General features: G+C 44.6%; 1 protein-coding gene across 8 annotated transcripts in view; it reads left to right on the top strand.

Annotated features, from left to right (window-relative positions):
• Positions 1-21707, top strand: part of FANCM (FA complementation group M) — a 72027-nt gene extending 50320 nt beyond the window's left edge. For 5 of the 8 annotated variants that reach the window (XM_074821203.1, XM_074821202.1, XM_074821200.1 and 2 more), the window contains 10 exons: positions 6120-8082; positions 10027-10106; positions 10223-10291; positions 10817-10945; positions 13620-13776; positions 14740-14846; positions 16699-17265; positions 18207-18570; positions 20323-20614; positions 20788-21019. In XM_074821203.1, coding sequence (XP_074677304.1) covers positions 6120-8082; positions 10027-10106; positions 10223-10291; positions 10817-10945; positions 13620-13776; positions 14740-14846; positions 16699-17265; positions 18207-18570; positions 20323-20614; positions 20788-20929 — 3870 coding nt within the window. In that variant the 3' untranslated portion in view covers positions 20930-21019. Of the gene's footprint in view, positions 1-6119; positions 8083-10026; positions 10107-10222; positions 10292-10816; positions 10946-13619; positions 13777-14739; positions 14847-16698; positions 17266-18206; positions 18571-20322; positions 20615-20787; positions 21020-21489 lie in introns of those variants that run through there. The other 3 variants (XM_074821201.1, XR_012622885.1, XR_012622886.1) reach the window with 3 other exon arrangements.
• Positions 21708-21789: the final 82 nt, after the last annotated feature.

Genomic DNA, 21789 nt, shown 5'->3' with positions numbered 1-21789 from the left:
ATTTTGCATTTAGGTTTCTGGATTTAAAATAGCTGTGTGCTGTTTCTCACAAACTGCCAAAATATTTACGTATGTGAATAATTGGCCGGTTGTTCCTTAAGCTCTTACAGAAGACTGATCTGGCAAAACTTTGACACTAACTGTGCCAAGTGCAAACTGGCATTTGTACAGTCTTGGAACTCTTGCAGGAGCTACTATACACCAAATGTCTTTGAAGATACTATTTATGTTTTGAGAGGGGGTAATATTTTTAAATTGTTTTCAATATTATAGCACCACACAGGTGACAAAGTTTAGTGCAATATAATCACATTTATTCAGAACACTGAACTGCTACTGCAGTTGAAAAACTGCTTTTAGATGCAACAGTCCTGCTATCTGCTTGGATAGACCTGTTGCTGCTTGTATTTTTAGTATTGGCATGAAAATGCAGTGGGCGTAGGAAATAATGATGGTCACTGGGATTCAGCAATGTTTTGCTCTCCATATTTTCATGGAAATTACGTACTGGTGCCCCGGTCAGTGCTGTGTGTCTCCCTGAGCGTGGTGGCTCCCCCTGTCCCCCCGTGTATTTCTGTGATACTGGGCACAGGGACGTGCCAGGCTGAGGCAGTCAGACACTACATGTCAGCTTTAACCTGCCTGTGGTGTCAGATAACAGAACAATCTGCAGTTACCAGGTCACACACCTCCACTACTAACTAGCTATCACTTCTGTCCAGGAAGTTTTATAAAATAAGCAGTGACTAAACCATAGATTAATGTATTTTCTGACACTTGAACATTCACTCTTGCCTCTGTAGCTTCCTTAATGATCCCTGTTCCAACAATTGCTAGGGTACATGCCCCAGATTTTGCTAACAAATCTTCTTAGGGATCTTTTAAGTGTTTTTATTGTGTAGCTGTGTTTGCTGTATAGACAGATGCTCTCTCAAATTAGAGTTATCAGCAAAAGAATACAAGCAGATAAATGACTAGTAGCCGATTGCTACTAAGCAGGACCAGATGGTGGCTCTTCAGGAATTGCCAGCCTGGGTGTCGTGGGAGTAGAAGGTGTCAGACTCTGACTTGGGTTGTGAAGAAGAGTGTTGGGTGGCTGCATGAGAGAGAATTTCTGATTAATTCCAGGCAAGCTGCCTGAAAGCAAAAAAAGCAATAGAATTAGTAGGTACATCAACAACGTGATACCGTTAGGAAGAGAAATATCGCAGCTTTTGTAGAAGGAAATTGTGGTTTCTGTGTCCCTTGGGTTTCTTTTGTGAATCAACTAAATAGATTTTTAAGGGTCATCTGGTATACTCTACTTGAACTTCCAAAAAAAAGTTTTTGACAGTGTTCCTTCCTCTAGAGTCTTTTCTGGAAACTAAGAAATCATGGAATAAGAGGGATTGATTATTCTGTTCATTAACAGGTTCCTGAAAGATATAAATAATGGCCTGTGCTCCGATGGTGGGGAGGTCAGCACTGAAATCACATAAGCATCAAAATTGTTTAACCTATTTGTAAACAGTTTGGAAAAGTGATCATTTTTACAGCAGTAAAATATTGGTTTTGGTAATAGATGTAAAAGTTAGTCATAAAGTTACAAAAATTCCTAAAGAATTAGCCAGTGAGCAAGATCTAAAAAGTTGGTGAATTAAATTCCGTACCAGTAAGTTCAAAGTTGAATGAAGGAGGAAGCTGCCTTAGCCAGGAAAGAGTTGTTTTGGATACTTCTGTGTAAACATTACGTGTGAACAGTTTAATGATCATTGTTACTCATAAAAGGGATTAGAATTTCAGAAATGTGACTGCATTGGCAGTGTTGGCTCTGTGGGGTTTAGCACTCAGTGTGAAAGCTGAAAATCCAGAAGCCTTTCTTCCCTAAAGCTGTTCTGGGAATAGGTTCTGGTGTGTGTCAGAAAAGACTTAAACGCCAGTTGTCCATGCTGCTTTTACCTCTGTTTCAATCCAGCTTTCAATTCAAGAAGTTATAATTGTTAAAACCTATATTGTATCTGTTTACAGAATTACCTTTTCATTTTTAAATAGCAAAATCACCGGGGTTTTGGCCGACATCTGAATCTCGTCAGAAAATGTACATCCAAAGCAGCTTATGAGGAGAGAGAGGTTAATTTTAATTTTGGTAGTAGATGCCTTAAATTTAAATGCTAGAAACCATCATCTATTTATACATATATTTATATATTAACATTGAAAATTTTAATATCTTAGGTTTACTTTTTCCTTTTTCTATATTAAAATACCTATTGCTTTTTAAACTGAATCAGTAATTCCAGGCAAGGGTATTGATTTGGTACAATAATACAAGAGAGATGCCTGTTTTTCTACTCCTGTGTGACCTATTTACTGAGTCGCTGGTACACGCTGGAGCTTACTAAGTTGTAGAAGAGCTGATCAGGTGATTTAAGGTTCTACAAGTTGTATACATTTGGGCTAAAATGTGATAACTGTAATTCTGTCCTTTCACTCCATCAGTATTAATGAGACTCATGACTAAGTTGAACTAGAAAACTTATATAACTCCATGTAAGCATGAAATTAGGTTACTGAAGTTTGTCCTAGATGCTAAATTTGTCTTCTGGACTGTTCTCCTGGCACACAGCAGTTCTGCTAGACGTTTTTCAATCTTCGCCTCCCCGAGTTAGAACACAATCATGGGTATATACAGTAGCCTATTGAAGTTCTTCAGTGTAACAACTCCTCCCTCCTCCTGTTTTCTGTGTTGTACCCAATTACTTATCCACGCAAGAAACTTCCCTGTTTTGCTCTCTCTTTAAAGATTTTTTTTTTTTTAAAGACTTGGGGATTTTGGCAGGGACTTTTTGAAAGCCTTTCAGAAAGCTGGGAAGATAGTATGCGTGAGAGCATCTCCATGTTTTTGCTCGTTGGTCTCTTCAAAGACATCTAATGGATTTGTAAGGTCTGATTTTTTTTTTTTTCAAAAAGAATATTGACATTTCTGAAGAAGGCTCATCCAGTACTTATGTTATCTGTTACAGCTTCTACTGATTTATTCAGTATGGAGATAAGGTTAGCAACCTGTTAGCTTCCTTCCTGACCATTAAAAAATGGCATCACATTTGCCGCCTCCTGGTTCCTGAGGTGTGCAAGCAAGAGATTGCATACCACCATTTCCATTTCAGGAGCTTCATTCTTGAGCTCCTTGAGGTCCTTTGGACGACGTGATACGGTTCTGTTACCCCTTACCCTCCTAAACATCCAGCTCCGTGTTTGGCCATACAAAACCAGAAATGATTTGCTTGTACCTGCTCTACCTCTGGTCCAGTTGTGATCTGAATTATCCTTTTACCTGCTTACAATCTTGTCCTGCAGGTTTGATTAGTTTTGGGTTGCTTTACTTGGGGCTACTTAAAAAAAGCAGAACATTATAGGGCAGGGATGATCTGCGCTGCGCCTCTTAGAAGTGTATCGGGCAGGCAAGAGCATCACCTCCTTCTGTTTCAGTAAGGTTTAGTGGTTTGGCAGCGAATCAGTCCTTAATCCATTTAATATCCGTTGTGTTCTTAAAATGCTTGGATAGTTTAATTGAAATGTTATGTAACATTCAGTTGTTACTTACATCGATCTAAACATAATGTCATTATCGACACCGTTATCTTGTCAACCAAATGTGCAATCTCCTCAGATGACATTTGTGAAGTTAATTGGACCAGGTTGTGTTGGTGGTTGGTTGTTACTCCTCTTTGATTTCATACCTCTTCTTGATTCTGTGTTTTGGCTGAGCTTGAGGGAAGCTAATTACTTAGAACCTACACACATCAAAATCATCCTTTAACCCTTTCATAGTAATTATTTTCTTCATTATTTTGGTATTAAGATTTTGCTGTTCATTATTTTGATATTAAGGCAGCCTGTATAATCTGAGGATCTCCTTGACGATCTCTTTTTTTAAAAATCCTAACTTGTAGTTCATTTGGATATGTTTAAGAATTAGATAGCCTAAGCCTAGGCACTAAGTGTGTAGCAGCTGAGTAATATCTGCTGTAGTGACACACAGAGTAGGTGTTTCACAGCCCTTTAGAGGTGAATCTCTGGCAGCTGAACTTCCTCCCCTGCTCTAGCCCTCTGCTGTCTGACCCCATGGAAAAGGCACCCGCTGTCGCCGAGACACGGCTGCCATTACTGCCAACAGGATTGGTAACCAGCTGACCCCAAAACAGCCTCTGCACAGATTCTGCCTTATTTATTCTGCATATCATCCTTTCTGTGGAGTGTGTGTGAGGTTAGTAAAATCAAAATATTGATGATGACGGTTGTTGTTATTACCGAGAGTGAAAAAATGCTGTTAGTACTGGATGGTGTGCTTTATCTACTGCAACCAGAAAGGATCCAAAACTGTGTGAGGATGTGACAGTCTTCAAATGCATGGAAGGTGGCCTCAGATCCCGTTTTCAGGAATACATTTAGACAAGCCAGGCAGCAGTAATTGTAGGTATGGTTATTTCTGCCTCAAATTCAAATGTGTAATGGGGTAGAATGACTTCCCAGAGTATTTTTCAAACCTTTTTTTCCATGATTGACTCCTTTAGCTCCCATAAGGAGTCTGGCAGTAAAAGGCTGTTGAACAGCAGCTCCAGGTGCATCATCTGTGGAAACCCCAACTGTTTACTTTCTTGGCCATCTCTTCGGGAAGAGACACCCTAGTGGTCCCAGTTTTATCAAGCTGTTGGTGCCACAGTGCCAGTGGTTAGAACAGCTCTGGAAACTTTCTTAACAACACAATTACACAGAGACCGAGTGTTGAAGAAACGAGAAGTCACGTTCTCTGTGCGTGAAGACCGGGGTTACGGCCCTGGGAGAAGAGTCTGCCCATCGCTTGGGTACATGGGGTGGGGAGGGAAGGGTCTCACTGGTGGAGAGCTAGAGAAGGGAGATACAGATGTTGCTGGAGTTTGAATAGTGAATATCAGCATGGCTAGCACAAGCTGAAGTAGAACTGCTCTAGTAATATTCTGGTGGGACAGTGAGGACAGTTCAGGAGGTTGATTATGACAACCTCATTTTTTTTCCTACTTGCGTACGCTAAGAGTTTTGGAGAATGATACTAGTATAGGAGGCAGGTAACCTCTTACTGTAAAACTATGTTTTATCACCCACTATTTTATAAAGGTACCTTGTTTAATTTCAGGGATTAATGAGTCTAGGGATTCACCTGACAGAACTGCCAAAAAATAATTGTACCTTCTGTTTAGATATTACATCCTCATTTGTATGTTTTTATTGGTGAAACAAGTTAGAACTTTGGAGTGTTTCAAACTATTGCTTTCAGACCCTCATTTGACCCTTACTGTTCCTTTTGGAAATTGCATGCCTTAATTTTGAAATCTTAATTTAAAGGAGAGAGTGAGAAGGACGATAAATAAATAGCTTTTCAATCCAGGCAGTCCTTGTGTGGATACCTACCTGGGAGTGATGTCAAAGTCTATTGTGTTTTTTCCAAGTGTATTTTTTAAAGAGTTGGTTGTCTAGATCAGTGCCTTTTAACAGAAGATTAATAAACTTCTGTGGGGAAAAAAAGAAGTTCAGAGTATGTAAGTGAGAAATTCGTAATGTGCCATCAATGGCAGTAGCCAAATTACAAAGAATAGTGCAAAGAGCACAGAGAACTCCAGGCTCACATGTGCTCGAGTAAGGGTTTCTTCTGCCCGCAGCACCTTCCTCAGCCTGGTAGTCCTCCCAGAACCGCAGCCTGCAAGCATTACCCTGCCTGAGGACGTCATGCCTTGCACATTTTGTTAGCAAAGTGGCGTTGCTTGCTGTTGGTGTTCTGAGAACTGCATCTTAACTGCACGACACAGATGCTCAGCGCAGAATGTTAAGTGCCTTCTTTACTCATGCATGCTATCTTCTGGTCTTTCTAAAACATTCAGGGTTGACTACCCAAGCATGGATTTGCAGTTGATGCCAGGAAACATTTTGTTTGAAAGTTGTGACCTTAAATGCAAAGCACTTCCCTTTTTTTTTTTTTTTTTTCCTCCTTTCTAATAACGTTTAGGAGTATGAAAACCTTTGTCACTTGTTTTAAATGTCCTTATGACAAGTCCTTGCAAGTCTGTATGTATTTATAGTAAATATTACACTGTGTTTGTCACCAGGGAGATTGCAGCTATGAACTGGAGATTCAGCCTTACTTACGTATCGAAGACGTTAATGTTCAAAGGAATAAAAGTCATCTTTCCACGACCACCTCCACACTTGATCAGAAACCACACTCATCTGGCAAAGACGTGGCACACAGATCAAAAGTAAAACCATTTTTACCTGATCCAGATGATCATGGGAATGAATTCTTTACCACGTTTAAAATAACAAAACCAAAACCTCCCAAAAGAACTTCCGGATTAAATTTGGAAGCATCTGTGGGTACTAATACTTCGGCTTCTTACTCAGCAAGGAGTCTTGCTCTGGTTGAAAATACTGACCAGGCCAGCCAAAAGGATGAGGAACTAGAGGTGACATTTGACTTAAATGAATGTATTGACCTATATGACAACAGTGAAAGTACTATAATTCATGAAAGTGCGGCAATAAGGGAACACAAAAGTGTAGATCAAGCTTGTGGGTCACAGGGGATGAACCATGCAGATTCGGGATATAGCAGCTTCACAGTTGAGAAATCACCTGTGTCCTCTGACTTATTTTATCTTCCTGAATCATACGTGGATTCATTTGCGCTTGTGAGACCATCTGAGGAGCCTTCTTTGTCAAAAGGAGTATTTTCCCATGCGAAAAGGCTTTTATCACAATCTCCTCCCTCTTTAGATAAACTTTATGATTTTGAAAACATGATGAGAAATGAAGAAACAATACGTCCTTTTCAAAAAGTTATTTCTGATACTTCCTCAGAGAGACTGCAGGACAAAGTCTTTCCTGCATCCTCAGAAGTTGATCGTTCTTTGCTGCTCTTTGAAAATCCTGAACTGAAAGTCACCAGTGAATCGTGTGCTTCTGTAAGTAATTGTTTTTCAAAAACTGTATCATCTTCTGAGGCTGCTGTTGTTAAAGCCGAAGAGGAACTTCACTGGGATGACAGCTTTGATAGTCTGTTTGAGAATGAAGAATTCACTGAAATTCAAAAGAAAACTCCAACAGTAAATCAAACTCTGACAAGTAACCCTACCAATAAGTATTTTGTTCAGAAAAGTAAAGAAGATCCTGAAATTAACACAAAAAATGTGATTATTGATGAAGAGAAGAGTATATATTTATTTGAAGATGACCAAGTTTATGACGCAAATAATGGAGGTTTTTCTTTGAGCAATGAGCATTTAGTGGGGTCAGAGTCAGGTGCGAGTGTCGTTCGGCCCGTTGGGGAGCGTGGCTCCGAGGGCTTCCCGTCAGAGGGCACCTGCCGGGAGCGGCCGGTGGGCGGCAGAACCACAGCCACCCAAACGTCAGCTGGTATCAGCGGGACCGAGCGGTTAATGGATAACGATGATCCTTATGACAGTTCTCAAGAACTGTTTTCTGTTAACTTTGATCTGGGATTTTCCATCGAAGAGTGTGAGAGCGAAATCTTTGAAGAATATACAAATGCTAATAATGCCAGGAAATTAAACAGTGCCTCGGGGGGTCATGCAGATGTTAAATCCACTGAAAATAAAAAAAAAATACTGAATGATAGCTCCAGACTTGAAACGCCGCCAAAACGGGATTGCAAAAGTCTTGAGAGAAGAGACATTTCCCCGCTTTTGCCACTCCAGAGCAGGAGCCTGAACGATAGAGAAGGGACCGAGCACGCTACCGCTGCGGGGCCGCTCTTGAAGTCAGGAGGCAGAAGAACGGGAAGGGGATCACCTGGAGCTGTGGCTTCTGCACTTCCCACCCCAGCAAGTAGAAAGGTTACGAATATTGAAGCTATCAAAGGAGTTCCTATGAATGTCTTCTCTAGTGCCAAGGAGGAAATTCCAGAGGTGCCGCTGACAGAGAAAGTAAATAAAAGCCCCCGTAGGCAGAACTTTAGGAGTCCAGCCATGGGTGCGCTTGATTCCCCTTTAGGAAGAGCTGAAAGCCTGGGAGACGTCGACCTTCATAGTTCACGTCTGTCTCCTGCTGAAGGTAGGGATTTCTGGGGTACGGGTGGTTAACACCTTCACGTTTAAATAGATAGAACCCAGTATCTTTTGGATCCGCAATGTGGTTTCATGACTTAGGTGGGAAGGATGAAAGGAAAAGGGAATAATGGCTGTAACACTAGAAGTTGGGTCAAGGAGGAGACTTTCCAGAGGCTTAAGCCTGCACACGAGCTTAGCCATTGGGGGCTGAGGGGCAGACTGGGGGACGTACCCAGCGTTAAACCCCTCGTACCTCCTCACGAGTGCTAACAGTGCAACGTGTGAGACATCGCTGTGGCAGCTGGAGCTGCCTTTAGAGCCCGTCTTAATCTTCCCAGTATCTGACTTGTAATCAGCTGGATCTGTTGCACTTCAATCCCTGAATCCATGCTGTGGGTATTTTCCTGAATCCATGCCGTGATATTTTCCTATCATTGTTCCTGGGGAGTAGAAACTCTACTGATGGATTTCTTTCAGTTTAGTTGCGTGACGACTGACTTGTATTTACAATTTTCTGATTATAACTTCAGTACAAACCTGGATGGTCTGAAAAATACTGTTTGTAGGCTCTATTCTGTTTTCATTCCTCCCTTCTCTCTTCCCTTCTGTCTTTTTCTGGTTTAGGACCACTATGCCATAAAAATATATTTTGTATTCAGATACTGAAATATGTATAAATGGCCGTCACTCTTAACTCGTAGGTCACTTAGAGGTCATATTCACACCCTTCCATGTGTTTATCTCTGAATCACCTTGAATTACTCACAAAACAATTCAGGCTTAATAGTCCTTGGTCTGATTCATAGGGCACATCAAGTTTTTCTGAATGGTTTTGTTACTGCCCTTAAACATTGAAACAAAGCATAAACAGTCCTTTTGGTGGTTAAAGCATCTTTTTTTCCTTCTCTTTGAATTTGTCTGATAGCTATCATATTTTCTGAAGGTGATTGATTGTCAGATGCCACCTTTCTTCCTGAATCATCACACCTTCAAACTGATATGTTAGTTTGAATTCAAAAATATGTTAGTGTTGAATTCAAAAATTGTAATCTATTTAATAAAAACTAAAAAGCCAAATGCCAAAAAAAACCAAAGCACAAAAGGCAACAAATTGCTGTTTTAGAATTGCAGGGTTAATACTGACCCTGAATCAGTTTGTTAAGGACTGGAAAGCCTCCCTGGACAGCGTGTGTTGTTGAAATGATAGTCGCTGGTATTTAAATACAATATTTCAGAAGTGGAATACTTGGGAATTTTGTGCTTTTCCTTAAAGCAATTCAAACCTTTGAGTGATTTAGTCAGAACCCACTCTCCATCCTGCCATACCCCCAAGCAGACAGGCAAGCCTACACCTGCCGCAGCTGCCGTTCCCCTCCAGGCTGCTTCGGGGCAGGGGGGATCTACAACAGGCACCAGATCTGCTGCACCCAGTCCGGGGTCTCTCTGTCAGAAGTGGAGCTTTGTTGTGCAGAATGTGAAGGAAGAGCTTGTATTTCCTAAAGACAGTCCTTTGTAAAAACAAAAAAGGCTGCAGTGGTTTGAGGCGGAATTGGAAAGAGGGCTTTGTAGTGAGTTCTGGTGTTGCTTCAGTGCACCCAAAGGGATAAGTATTACAAGATGCTTCCAGAAGTGTAACTCTTACTCAACTTTAAGCGGCTTCTTCCGTTGGTTTCGTTTTTCACCTCCTTTTTTCTGTATCTGTACTGCCTGGAGTAATCACTTCCACTCAGAGACTCTCCAGGAAACTAAGATTTATTGTACATCTCAGCTGGAGATTAGTTATTTTGATTAACAAGGCTAAAGAGAACAATATTTGCCACGCAGATCAATAAGTAATCTCCGTTGTAGGTACTTCTATAAGAGGTGGATTTTGATTGCTCAGTTATAGCAATATTGTACTGTGAACAATGAATTGCCTTGTGAATGTTGTTTACTATTTTTTCTCTAGGAACCAGCAGTGAGAGTGAAGAAGAGATCGTTTTCCAGAGAAAAAATAGGAAAAAAAAGAATGTTTTGAAGTCTCCTGATGTGAGTCTTGGGGGGGGTGGGGGGGGTGGGGAAAAGCAGCTAAGAGAAGCAAAATGACAAGTCAAACACCAAAACAAAAATCCCCTTTGCAATTATACTTCTTTCTGTTTACGCAGGTTACGAATGATAGTGATTTTGAATCGCCCATTCGTGCCATCAGGAAACGTCGACACCCACTTAACATGGTAAGTGCTTAGGTGAGACAGAAGAAAAAGAATGCAAACTCATTTATGGAGCAGATATTTAAACATTTGCTCTTTCTCCAGTCAGTAGGCAAGTGTTCTTATTAAAAATACTTAGCCATCTGAGCTAAGGTGTATTAGAATGTCACTGCTTTCCTTCCTTCAAGTCTTCCCTGAGCTCTCCAAAGATGACTCTGTAGTTGTTGTGTGGCAGTGAAATATTGTTATGGGCAGGAGAGCTGAGCCTCTCCCTTTGTGAAAGGCAGTAAAATAACCTTTCTTCCGCAAAGCTCTTAATCCAAAAAAAAAAAAATTCATGTCACATTTGACCTGATTTTTTCTTGCAAAGAATGTTTTCCTTTGGTATTTAATAAGATTGGCGTTATTGCATTATTTTGTCGTAGCAGGTCAATCACAAAAAAATCAGGTGTTGCTTAAAAAAGCCAGATGTTGAAGGATGACCGTGTAATTAAAATATTGCTTGCTTTAGTCTTTATTTATTGAAGTGTTTGTGAAACATTCCTCTAGTCAGACGTGTCCAGTGATGACAGCATGGATTTTCACAAGAGCTCAGGGAGGACCACAAATAGCAGCTGTAACAAAAACCAGCCGAGAGGCACGAAACGGCAGAAGGTCAAGAGCAATTTCTCATATGAGGTATGTGACCTCCTCACGCCTCGCTTCCTATGCTGCGGGTGCTGCTGGGAGCAGCTGGCATTGAAGTGTGCTGCAGAGAACTGTGGTGCTTTGTCCTGTGTGTCTGAGTGTGTGTGTGTGTGTGCACATTTGCAGCAGAGCAAAAGCTGCTTCGGAAGAATGTGTCCTCGAATGTGAGCAGCACGTGCTACCAGACAAAACCAAAGGTACAGACAGTCAGTGAGATCCTGCTTTCTCTTCAGACTGCAAGAATGAACTGAAAGTATTTTCTAATTTGTCTATTTTTCAATTTAAAGAAAACATGAAAATGACAGAAATGTTGAGCACTGGTTTCACGTAGGTAAGGTGGAAATTTAGTGTGTCATTGAGTCACTCCTTCCGGAGCTTGTGTGTGTTTTATGGCCTAAAAAATGGAGCTTCTGTCTCTTTTGTGGCCTTTGTAGGATCTCAGGGTACAGCTGTATTACAGTAGGCCTGCAACTGGGCAGTTGTTTGTTTCTAAGACACCGTTTAGGAGGGCTGAGGCTTGTAGCTATTTCACACAAGTTCATAGCTTCACACAAGAGGAAATCTTGAAACGCTGGATAATGACCTTAACCCTCACATCCATTGCCTGACTTTCAGAGGAATCTGCAGGGCCCTGCCTAATAATGTTCTGCAGGAAAATAACAAATTACGTTACAAGTGGAAGATACTCAAAGCTTAGTCAGACTCCGGAAGCTCAGGTTCTTGTCCAGAACTTACGCTATTAGGATCATATGAATTTACCACCTACGCTGATGGTTTCAGCTTTGCACCCTGTAAGACAGCAATGGTGCCTCGACCCCAGAGCTTAAATCTTAACTTGGTGTTTTACACTTTAATCTGTCACTGCATCAGGAATGGATGCAGGAGAGGATGCAGGGCTGGGATCACATATTCATAGTAAGTTGAAAAGCTCTTAAATACACATGGATGTGGTTCCACTAGGCAAAAGTTACTGTAATCAGGGCTTCTTGGGCACATAATGTTGGTTAGTTTTAATGTTTAAAGATAATCTTCATTATGGAGGCTTCCCTATAGTATCAGTATTTTGTGTTCTGGAAAACAAAAGATGAAAAATCCATTTTTCGGTTTAATTGGGACATTTTTTTTTTATGTGAGGCCAAAAGGTTCGTGGATAGAGAGTGCGTATACTTGTGAAATTCTGCTCTGCCTTCACACATCTTACCCAAACATCCATAGCGATGAACGTGACAGAATTTCAGATCCACAGAAGATCCAAGAGATCAAAATCATTGTGCTCAGCCACGACCAGTCGCAGTGTTGGGTCAGAAGTACAGGTAGTGGAGCTGTAGGCGCAGCAGAGAGTTGCAGCTGGATTAATGGAGATTGTGAGAAGTCCAAGGGGCCCAAAATAGCCACTGGCACTGAATTCAAACATTCAAAAAATAATTTAAGAACCTGGTAACTTATTGTTTCCCAAGTGTAACCAAACTCTTGACTGTTAGTTTCTGGTGTCGTGGTGCTTTCCACGCTGCAGGGTTTGTCCTCTCCGTAGTCCTTCATGAGGAAGAAGGATTAAGACTAATTGGCAATAGCAGTGAGAGTTCTTTCCTGTAAACAGGTGGCCTCCTGGGTGTTTCAGGATAATCAAAACTGTTCTAGAAAAGGAACTACTGCTAATGCCTGTCATTCAGGCTTACTAATTGGTGTAAGCAAATAATTAAAAGACTTAGGAAAATTTGAAAATCAGATATGTCACTTACTGTACCACAAGGCGCCCCAGTCTTCCATGTACTAAACTAAAATTCACTGCTTTCTGCTTTTTATTCAAAGTATTTTGAAGGCAAGCAAATAAATTTTTTGGAGTAATTGGGATACATAATTTTTTTTTTTCTTCCACGTTCTACTTTAGTACTTTATAGCTGAAATTGTAAGAGAAAGTTAGCTTAATATAAAGTCTCTCTGACAAAACGTCTTCCTGAACTCATTTGTTTTGTTTCCATGTACATTCTTGTTAACGTTTTGTTGTCTCTTTTTGATGGAACTTAGTACCAGGGTTTGTATCATGTCTCCTGGCCTGCAGTTCGTGTGGGAAGTGCCTCATCTTCCCTGAAAGAAGAACATTTTCTCAATAACAAGTTGCACTGTCTGATGGATTCATGAAAAAACAAATCCTGAGTCCTAAACAGAAAAGGGCAAACCAGGGTGAAGTTTGTATCTGAAGTTTCTAGTGGACTGGGGTTCAGAGTAATCCCACGCTTCTAAATCAGGTTTTTGAAAGGAAACAAAATGAGTAAAGCTAGCTTTATAAGTTCCAAAATCACCTATTATTTTTCGGGGGCTTAGCTACGACGTGTTGGTAGACTGTGGCGGTAGCACTAACTGGTGTGGGTGCGGACAGCACTGCAGGCTGCGGTTACCTTTGGTGGGGCTGGGATCGGGGCGCCAGCCTGGCCCTCTGTGCTGCTGGGACATGTGTGTGTGCTCAGGGGTTTCACTGAACTTTGTGTTCTTTCCATCTCCTTTCCCTGTGAGGATTCTCTTGGCAAAGCCAGAGGCCTAATCTGTGACCATCTAAGCAGCTGGTGGTCTGGAGTCACGACCTGGTTTAACCAGAGGTGTCATGTGTAACATTTAGTAAATCAGGAGCCAGCTTCTAATTACAATTTGGGATTCTTTTCTCTTTCAGACTGCAGCAAGACAGTTTTTAGATGAAGAAGCAGAGCTGTCCCAGCAAGACGCCAGTGGTGTTTCATCTGATGAGAGTGTTGATACGGAGAACGAGCTGAACTCTTCCCTTGCTCAGTTCCTGAATGATGATGTAGAGGTCACACAGGTGCTGAAAGGTGAATAAGGGGTGTTGCTCAGCCAGTGGTGTGTGACGGGCATGACCACGGGACCAGCTAATACCTCAGCCTGGGCCAGATAATGAGTGGTAACCTCCTCAGCTGTGGTCTGTCAGGTGCTTTCCATTATCTCTTTGTACCTTTTCTGGTTTTATTCACATGGGTTTCTTCTGTAGTAAGTTCCTCACTGGCATCAGTTCTTTGGGGATTGCAGGGGCAGGAGATCAGCTCTTGCTAAGTGTCACCCACCTGCCTTTTACACCATTATGGCTGAACAGAAACACAATTTTCCATTTCACTTAGAAATTTCTGAATCTTTCAGGTCCTCTCTTACAGAGAGACTTAAAATATGACATGAAATAATGATACAAGTGTTAAAGATAAAATTACAGTGTTGGCACTGACAGAGCTGAGAAGGTAATGCTGGTTTTTGGCTGAGATGATTTATTTACCCCCTGTGCTTATGACCCTTGCCTTTCCCTGGGACATCTGCATGATGGAATCGTCGTGTTACCACTTAAGATTCCTAGGTGTTGCTGAGGATTTTCCTCCTTCACTGAAATTGTGAGTTGCTCCCTGTAAGATACGTGTGGGCTTCAGCAAACCCATCCCTTTCTCATACAGTCTCTGAAATCAGTGGTGGCTGTTTGGGAGAGACTCACAACACAGAAACCAGAGTGATTTGGGTTTCCTGTGGCTACTGTTGCCCTTATCCCTGCTGCGGGAAGCCAGGAAACCTTCTGTGTGGCAGCTTTCCTGGCAGCAGGCTGGGTGGGCCTAGTCTTTTGCTTTTTGATTTCCAGAGACATCTGGAGAACTGCAAGTTTTTGTTTTATGAAATAGAGGGGTTTAGAAGACTGTAAAGGAATTACTTAATATGGAAAACACAGTGTAACAATAATGAATAAAAAATTGTATCCCTTATAATACTTAATAATCTTTTATGTTCTCGTTTTAATTCAGACTGTGAGATGAAAGGAGTTTACTTGAAATCTGTGCGTAGTCCAGCTCTTGGCAATAGATACAAAATGGTTCATCGTGAATTCGACAACATGGAGATTTTCTCACAGGTATGAAGCAAAACGACTGCCGTCCTTGTGAAATTCTGACTGTGTGTGACCATGTTTAGGGTCTAATGCTACTTTAAAGTGTAGCTTGCAGCCTGTTGTTGATAAATGATAAGTTCCAACAAAAGACTGTTGGCTTCATTTTGATTTTGGAGTGGCAGTGTGCAGACCCTGGTGCTTTGGCAGAAGCATACCCCCCCGTTCTCCAGCTGGAGAGGGGCTGTCAGCCAGTCTGCAGTGGAAGGGCAGGGTTAGACTGGCTCTTAGGAAGTATTTCTTTGCAGAAGGGGTTGTTGGGCGTTGGAATGGGCTGCCCAGGGCAGGGGGGGAGTCCCCATCCCTGGAGGGGTTGAAGAGTCAGGTTGACCCAGCGCTGAGGGATCTGGTGGAGTTGGGAACGGTCAGTGTGAGGTTAATGGTTGGACTGGAGGAGCTTCAAGGGCTTTTCCAACCCAGATGATTCTGAGATTCTGTGATTCTCTGACAGCATCCCAGCTCCTGCCTGTCCTTCCACCATTCTGGTGTGGCTGTAACAGGTGTGGGACCAGCTCATTGTCTCTGCTCCGCCGCCTCCCTCTCACAGAGGAGACTGGTGACACTTCCCAAGGAAGAGCCCTTTTCCCCCGTGTGGGATGTTCCCAGTCTCTTCACCCACTCCCCACTTTGGGGACCCCTGCCAGACAGAGGTGTAACCACTTGGGCGTGTGCTGTGTGTCACCCTGCCCCGTGCCCTTGTTGCCAGACAAGCAGCAGTGCCAATACACCCGATTTCTCAAGCGATTGGGTTTAGCTCCTGAAATGGCCGTTTGGAAACCAAAGAAAATAAAGTAGCAGGTGTACCCATGGTGCCCTGCTGCGGGCCATGTCCCCCCCCCAAGCCCAGCTCTTGCCATAGCGCATTGTGGCGGTTCCGTCGGCTCCCAGACATGTGGCGGAGCGAGTGCTGCTGGGGTGGGAGCGGGGCGTCTGTCACAGCTGGCTGTGTCACCCCCTCCCTCGGAACGGCCTCTGAACTCTTCAAACAGCACCTGACATAAATCCCTTGTATGGTTGTGTTGGATTGGATGGAAAACCAGGATCTTATGCTCTGTAGGGCTGTTGCATTGGTGAGGTTGTCAGCTAAACACTAAAATTTGTTTTGCTTTTGAGGGACATTTAATAAAGGCAGAGAAACACGACTGGATCCATCACTCACTAGTTACTGAGGCAGGGAGGGGCAAGTTAACACCAACATTATTAACTCACAGCGTTGGAAAAACAGATGTGCAGGATGATTCCTTACCTCCTCACCATTTTTTTTTTCTGTTTCCTGTATTCCTGGTTTTTATACTACCTGCAGCACAATAAAACAGAGATCTAGATTGGATGAAAAGGATGAAACACTTATTTTTTTTCCTGCTAACACACAAAAATTCAGGTTGTGCTCACTGATTATCTGCAAGCAGGGACTCGATTTCCCAGCCGCCTCGGCTCATTCTGTCAGACCTGTTGTTTCAGCTGAGGCAAAGCCTGGCTGAAAATGCAAAGCCTGACCTTCCGTTCATTTCCCACCCTGCAAAAGCGTCACCCAGTGCTTCTGCCAGCCAGGCCCGTGCCTGTGCTGCGGAGCTGGGGATGTGGGGGGTGGGCTCTCCCTTGTCCCGAGCGTCGGAGCCCTGCGGACACGTGGGGGAGATGAGAGTGCTCTGCAGTTCCGACCTCTTTGACAGGAGCGTGAGCGACTGAGTCTCGCTTCTGCTGTGATCCTGCAATTAATGTTCCCACTAAAAGCTCTCTGGGGGCAGCTGGTGGGCAAAAGTGCCTTTATGGAGAGGAGCAGCAAAGCTGACTGGGTTTGTTTTTTTCCCTCTGACAGATTCCTGAGCAAGACCCTGCTTATGCAGAAGACAGTTTCTGTGTTGGAGAGGAGGAAGAGGAGACTTGCAAACAAAGTGAATCTAGTGAGGAGGAAGTGTGTGTTAATTTTGATCTCCTAAATAATGAGAGTTTTACTAGTGGAACAAAACAATATCTCACTCGCCGCAGAAAAAAGTTAAAGGAGGCCAGGATGGAAGAGGACTCCTCTGTCCCAGTCCAAAAGAAGAAACTGTCCCGAATTATTGTTCTCAGTGATTCCAGTGGGGAAGAAACAAGTGTCAGCAACGAGAAGCCTGTGAAAAAAGACGGTTTTGGGGCAGAACAGGAACATGCTCCGTTACCCCAGTCACTGCCCTCAGACTCTTCTGTGCAGCACAAACCAATTGCTGGGGAAATGGTTGTTCCTGGGTCTGTGGAGGAGAAGAGTGAGATGCTCCTCGGCTTGAAAGCTTCAGTATCTGAAACGCTGGATTTCCATGCCGACGGCAGAGTCAGGAGCACGTGCTTTCCACCGGCTGCTGCCCGCTCGGGCTCGACCAAGGGGGATCTCCAGGCTCCCGCCGAGGTCGGTGCCAGGCCGGAGCAGGGCCCTTCCTCTCGCCCCCCGTGCTGCTGAGCTGCCCCGCGGGTCCCTCTCCTCTGCACTGGGCTGGCGGCTGGCGGCGGCCAGAGCCGGAGCGCTGGGGGTGCTGTAGGAGCGGGACGGTTCTGCTGGGGCCGCTCCTCGCCCCTGGCCCAGGGAGCTTCTGGGCTCCCGGTGTCGCGTGGTCAGTGTCCTGGCAGCCGGAGATAAAACTGGGATTAGCCACCGGCCTGAGTCTGGCACTCACGGGGGAGTGGGATCTGCTTCAGGTAGTAGAGAGCGTCCGCTAATTCTTTGGGTTTGGAGCTCTAAAATAGCTGTTCGCTGCCCTGAATTAAGACCCTTCATCACCTGAGGTTGGGTTCCCCATCCCCTGCGCTCCTCGGCCTGGCTTGTGTCACCGGGGAACTCGTGAGTGAGGCTGCGCACCGGGGTCATCCGAGCTGCTGCAGAGTTAGATCAGCTCCTGGGGGAGACTGGTTGTAGGGGATTAAAGTGTGAATCTGAACGTGTTAGTGTTTTGCAGTATTGAAAAATACCTTTTTTTTTTTTTAAGATTGTAGTAATTGGATTTTAACAAAAAGCGGATCCTTTTTAAATTTTAAAAACGGAACATTTTTAAATTCTAAAAAGTGGAACTTTTTAAATTTAAAAAAAAGTTGAACCTTTTAAATTTAGGAAAAAAAGTGGAACATTTTTAAATTTACAAAAAAACCCCTGAACCTTTTTAAATTCTAAAAAGTGGAACGTTTTTAAATTTAGGAAAAAGAGCGGAACGTTTTTAAATTTAGGAAAAAGAGCGGAACGTTTTTAAATCTAGGAAAAAGTGTATCTGTTAACCATCAGTATTTGAGGAGGGTGGTTTCTGTGTTGGCCCGTTGCTGTGTGACCCGCAGACACGGGCTGTGCTGTCCCCTGTGCAGGTGCAGGGCCCCGGGCAGAGCCCCCGCAGGCCGACGCCGGCCCCCCCCGGCCCCGCTGCCCCCCGGCCCCCCGCAGCGGCCCCGCAGAGGAGCCCCCCGCTGCGCCTGCTGGCCTCGGGCCGCGAGCTCTGCGCCGCACCGGGGCTCATCTCGGCGCTGAAGGCCGCGCACGGCGCGGAGGTGCAGGTTTGCTCCCTGCGCGCCGGCTGTTACGTCGTCAGCAGCCGCACGGCCGTGGAGAGGAGTCTGCACTCCGAGCTGCTCAGCCCCCGCCGCAGGAACAAGGTCGCCCAGCGGATCCAGCGCCTGCAGAGGGTGTTTGAGAAGATAGTGGTGATCGTGGAGAAGGACAGGAACAGAACGGGTGGGTGTGCAGGGGCAGCACGAGAACGGGCGGGCGTTTGGGGGCAGCGTGGGGCCCCGCTGGTCTCTGCCCAGGGCTCACGCTGGCCTCACTGGCTTTTGCGTGTGATACGGGACAGAAAATAGATGGAAAACCAGGATCTTAGGGCTCTGTAGGGCTGTTGCATTGGTGAGGTCATCAGCTAAACACTAAAATTTGTTTTGCTTTTGAGGGACGTTTAATAAAGGCAGAGAAACACAACTGGATCCATCAATCACTAGTTACCGAGGCAGGGAAGGGCAAGTTAACACCAACGTTATTAACTGACACTATTAATAAGTGCAAAAAACCCCAAGTTTGAGACAGATTTAAACATAGAAAGTGAGAATAGTAAGATAAAGAATAAATAGAGAATAATAAAATAAATACAGAAGAATAAAGAATAAATACAGAACAAGCACAGTCCTATCTGTGCTCAGCACAAACATAATAGTGGGCTCAAGCACAATATGTTTCCTGGCAGCACGCTCAGGGGTGGTACCTGCCAGACCCCATGGGGAAACTCCACGGTTTAGGCCCAGGGAGAAGGGCCTGGAGGCACCATCCACATGTTGGGGCTGTCTCCAAACTGGTAACTACTGGTGCTGGGACAAGCAAAAGATCATCAGCTGAATTAAATCAGTTTTTAAAGACAGGAAGAGCACTCCTACACAGTGCTGCTCGGGGAAGGCCTTGTGTCATCAGGTGCAGAGTAGGGGAGTCCCAAAGATGCCTCCTGTCTTGATTAGACATTTGTGGGAAATTCAAGGCTATTTCTTTAATTTATATATGTTGGACAAGCTTAGTTTTAATCTTAAGCTCCAAATTAGTCAATCAAACGATATTGCTGATGCTGTCTGTTCTCAGTGCCACTAGAAAATAATTGGGGCCTTCCTTGCAGCTGCTTCCCAGGAGATGGAACTAGAGCTCACGACTCCAGTTAGATTACAGATGTTCTGGGGTATAAAACTCCTGGAATCAGGTCGTTGTGGAGGCAGCTCTGGTTTTGTGATGTAGGTCTAATTTATTGATGGCTCAGGTACAGAAGCAATGGTAGAGGTGGGCACTGAAGATGTGGCTTCTCAGCAGGGCTGGAGATAACTGGGGTGTGTTTGAGCTGCCTCTTTACCCACTGCTGAATGTGCCGTTCATTTTCACCATTTTTATCCAGTTTTTCTCATTCCACTCTTTCCGGAGTGCTGCCAGTTTCCTGTTTGTTGGGTCTAAGGGCATTTTTACTGTTGGAGCTTTACCAAACCTTTTCTGATTTGGGCTGTCCTGTTGTTCCTCACTTACTACGTGTTCCTCCCACCCCTCTCTCCTATTGACATTTAATTTGCAATTTTTACCCACTGCTGTTGTTCATTTTCATCATTTTTGTCCAGTTTTTCTCATTCTGCTGTTTCCAGAGTGCTGCCAGTTTCCTGTTTGTTGCGTTCAAGCTCATTTTTACTTTTGCAGCTTTATCAAACCTTCTGATTTGGGCTGTCCTGTTCCTCACTTACGTGTGTTCCTCCCACCCCTCTCTCCTACTGACATTTAATTTGTGATTTCGGTGTTAATTCCTGAACTCTCTCCTGCTCCTGCGCCCCTCCCACCTCCTTCCCCTGGAGCTTTCCCCTCAGCTCTGGTTGCGAGTTCTCAGCGCGGGGGACTCCTGGAGCCGTTTTGCTTTGCGAGTGACTGGAATGAGGTTTTTTCCCAGTAATTGAATTCTCCCTGTTTCTCCTGCAGGGGAAGCTCCGCGCTGTGCCCAGCGGACGCAGTGCTACGACGCCGCGCTCTCAGCCCTGGCGCGGGCCGGGCTCCGACTCCTCTTCAGCTCCTGCCAGGAGGAAACGGCCGTGTTGCTGCGGGACCTGGCGTGGGCTGAGCGCAGGGAGGACGCGGCCCTGGCGGTGCCAGCGGCGGTGGAGGGGCGCCGACAGGAAACCCTCAACTTCTACTTGACCATTCCCGACCTGGGCTACCCGGCCGCCCTCAACATGTGCCACCGCTTCGCCTCCGTGCGGGCCCTGGCCAACAGGTACCGGCAGCGGCGCAGGCAGGGGCTGGGGCTGCCACCAGGACCCTCCCCGCGCCCCGAGGGGCTGCCAATGAGGCGTCCCCATCTCGAGGTGTCCCCATCGAGATGTCCCTGCCAAGGCATCCCCATCTCAAGATGTCCCCATTGATGTGTCCCTCTCTGTTCTCTTCCAGCTCCCCCTCGGCCCTCGCCGCGGGTGCCCAGCTCAGCCTGCGGAAGGCAGAGCAGATCCACCGCTACCTCCGCTACACTTTTGACGCGCAGCTGCTGCCCGAGAGCCCTGACCCCAAGGGGAGAAGCACCGCCAGGAGCTGAGCGGGGTGAAATGGGGCTTTGCTTTTCACTGCACTTTAACGAGTTTTCCTTCACTGTAAAATATGTAAATAAATCCTTGCAGAGAGCTGAGGGGTGTGGGGACGCTGCGGCTGTGCTGTGCAGGCAGCTGCTCTGGGGGCGGGGCTGGAGTGTGTCCCCTGGGTACCACCACTCCAAAACTGCTTTAAAAATGGGAATAATGGCTGAAGCGGTGGGGAGGCGCCTCCCTGCCCTTCCTCACCAAACATGGAGGGTCACGAGGGTGGGCCCAGGGCAGCCAGTGCTGGGACTCGGGAAGGAAAGTGAGGGACAGGAACAGATAGATCAGATATAGAATATGTAAGATAATATATAATATCCAATATATAAAATATATAAGGATATATTATTATGATATATGATATATAGAGAATATAATATATAAAATATATACTATGATATACTATATATGATATATAATATAGAAAATACAAGTATATGTTATGATATATAATATAACATATATAATATTATTATGATACGATATATAGATAATATAGGATATATAATATATAACACAGCGCAGCTCAGCTGTTCTGCAGCTGAAAAACGAGAGAGGATGAGAAGGCGCAGGCCCAGCTCCCAGGATAAGCCAGGCTCAGGGACAGCTCCCAAACGCCGCTGCTCCCCCCCAAAGAGTCCCATTCACACGTGAGTAAAACAACTTGGGCTTTTTTATTACATTCAGGAAAGGTAAAAGATCCAAATGCTCAGCGAAGTAAAAAGCCATTCCAACTCGTTACAGACTGTACTGGTGTGAAGGCAGTGGACAGCCCTATTTCAGAGACATTTTAGCTTAAAATCAAAACTTGCCAGTACTT

Source organism: Strix aluco, chromosome 4, assembly GCF_031877795.1.
Source record: "Strix aluco isolate bStrAlu1 chromosome 4, bStrAlu1.hap1, whole genome shotgun sequence".
NCBI classification, from domain to species: domain Eukaryota; kingdom Metazoa; phylum Chordata; class Aves; order Strigiformes; family Strigidae; genus Strix; species Strix aluco.
This window is presented reverse-complemented; position numbering and strand designations above follow the sequence as displayed.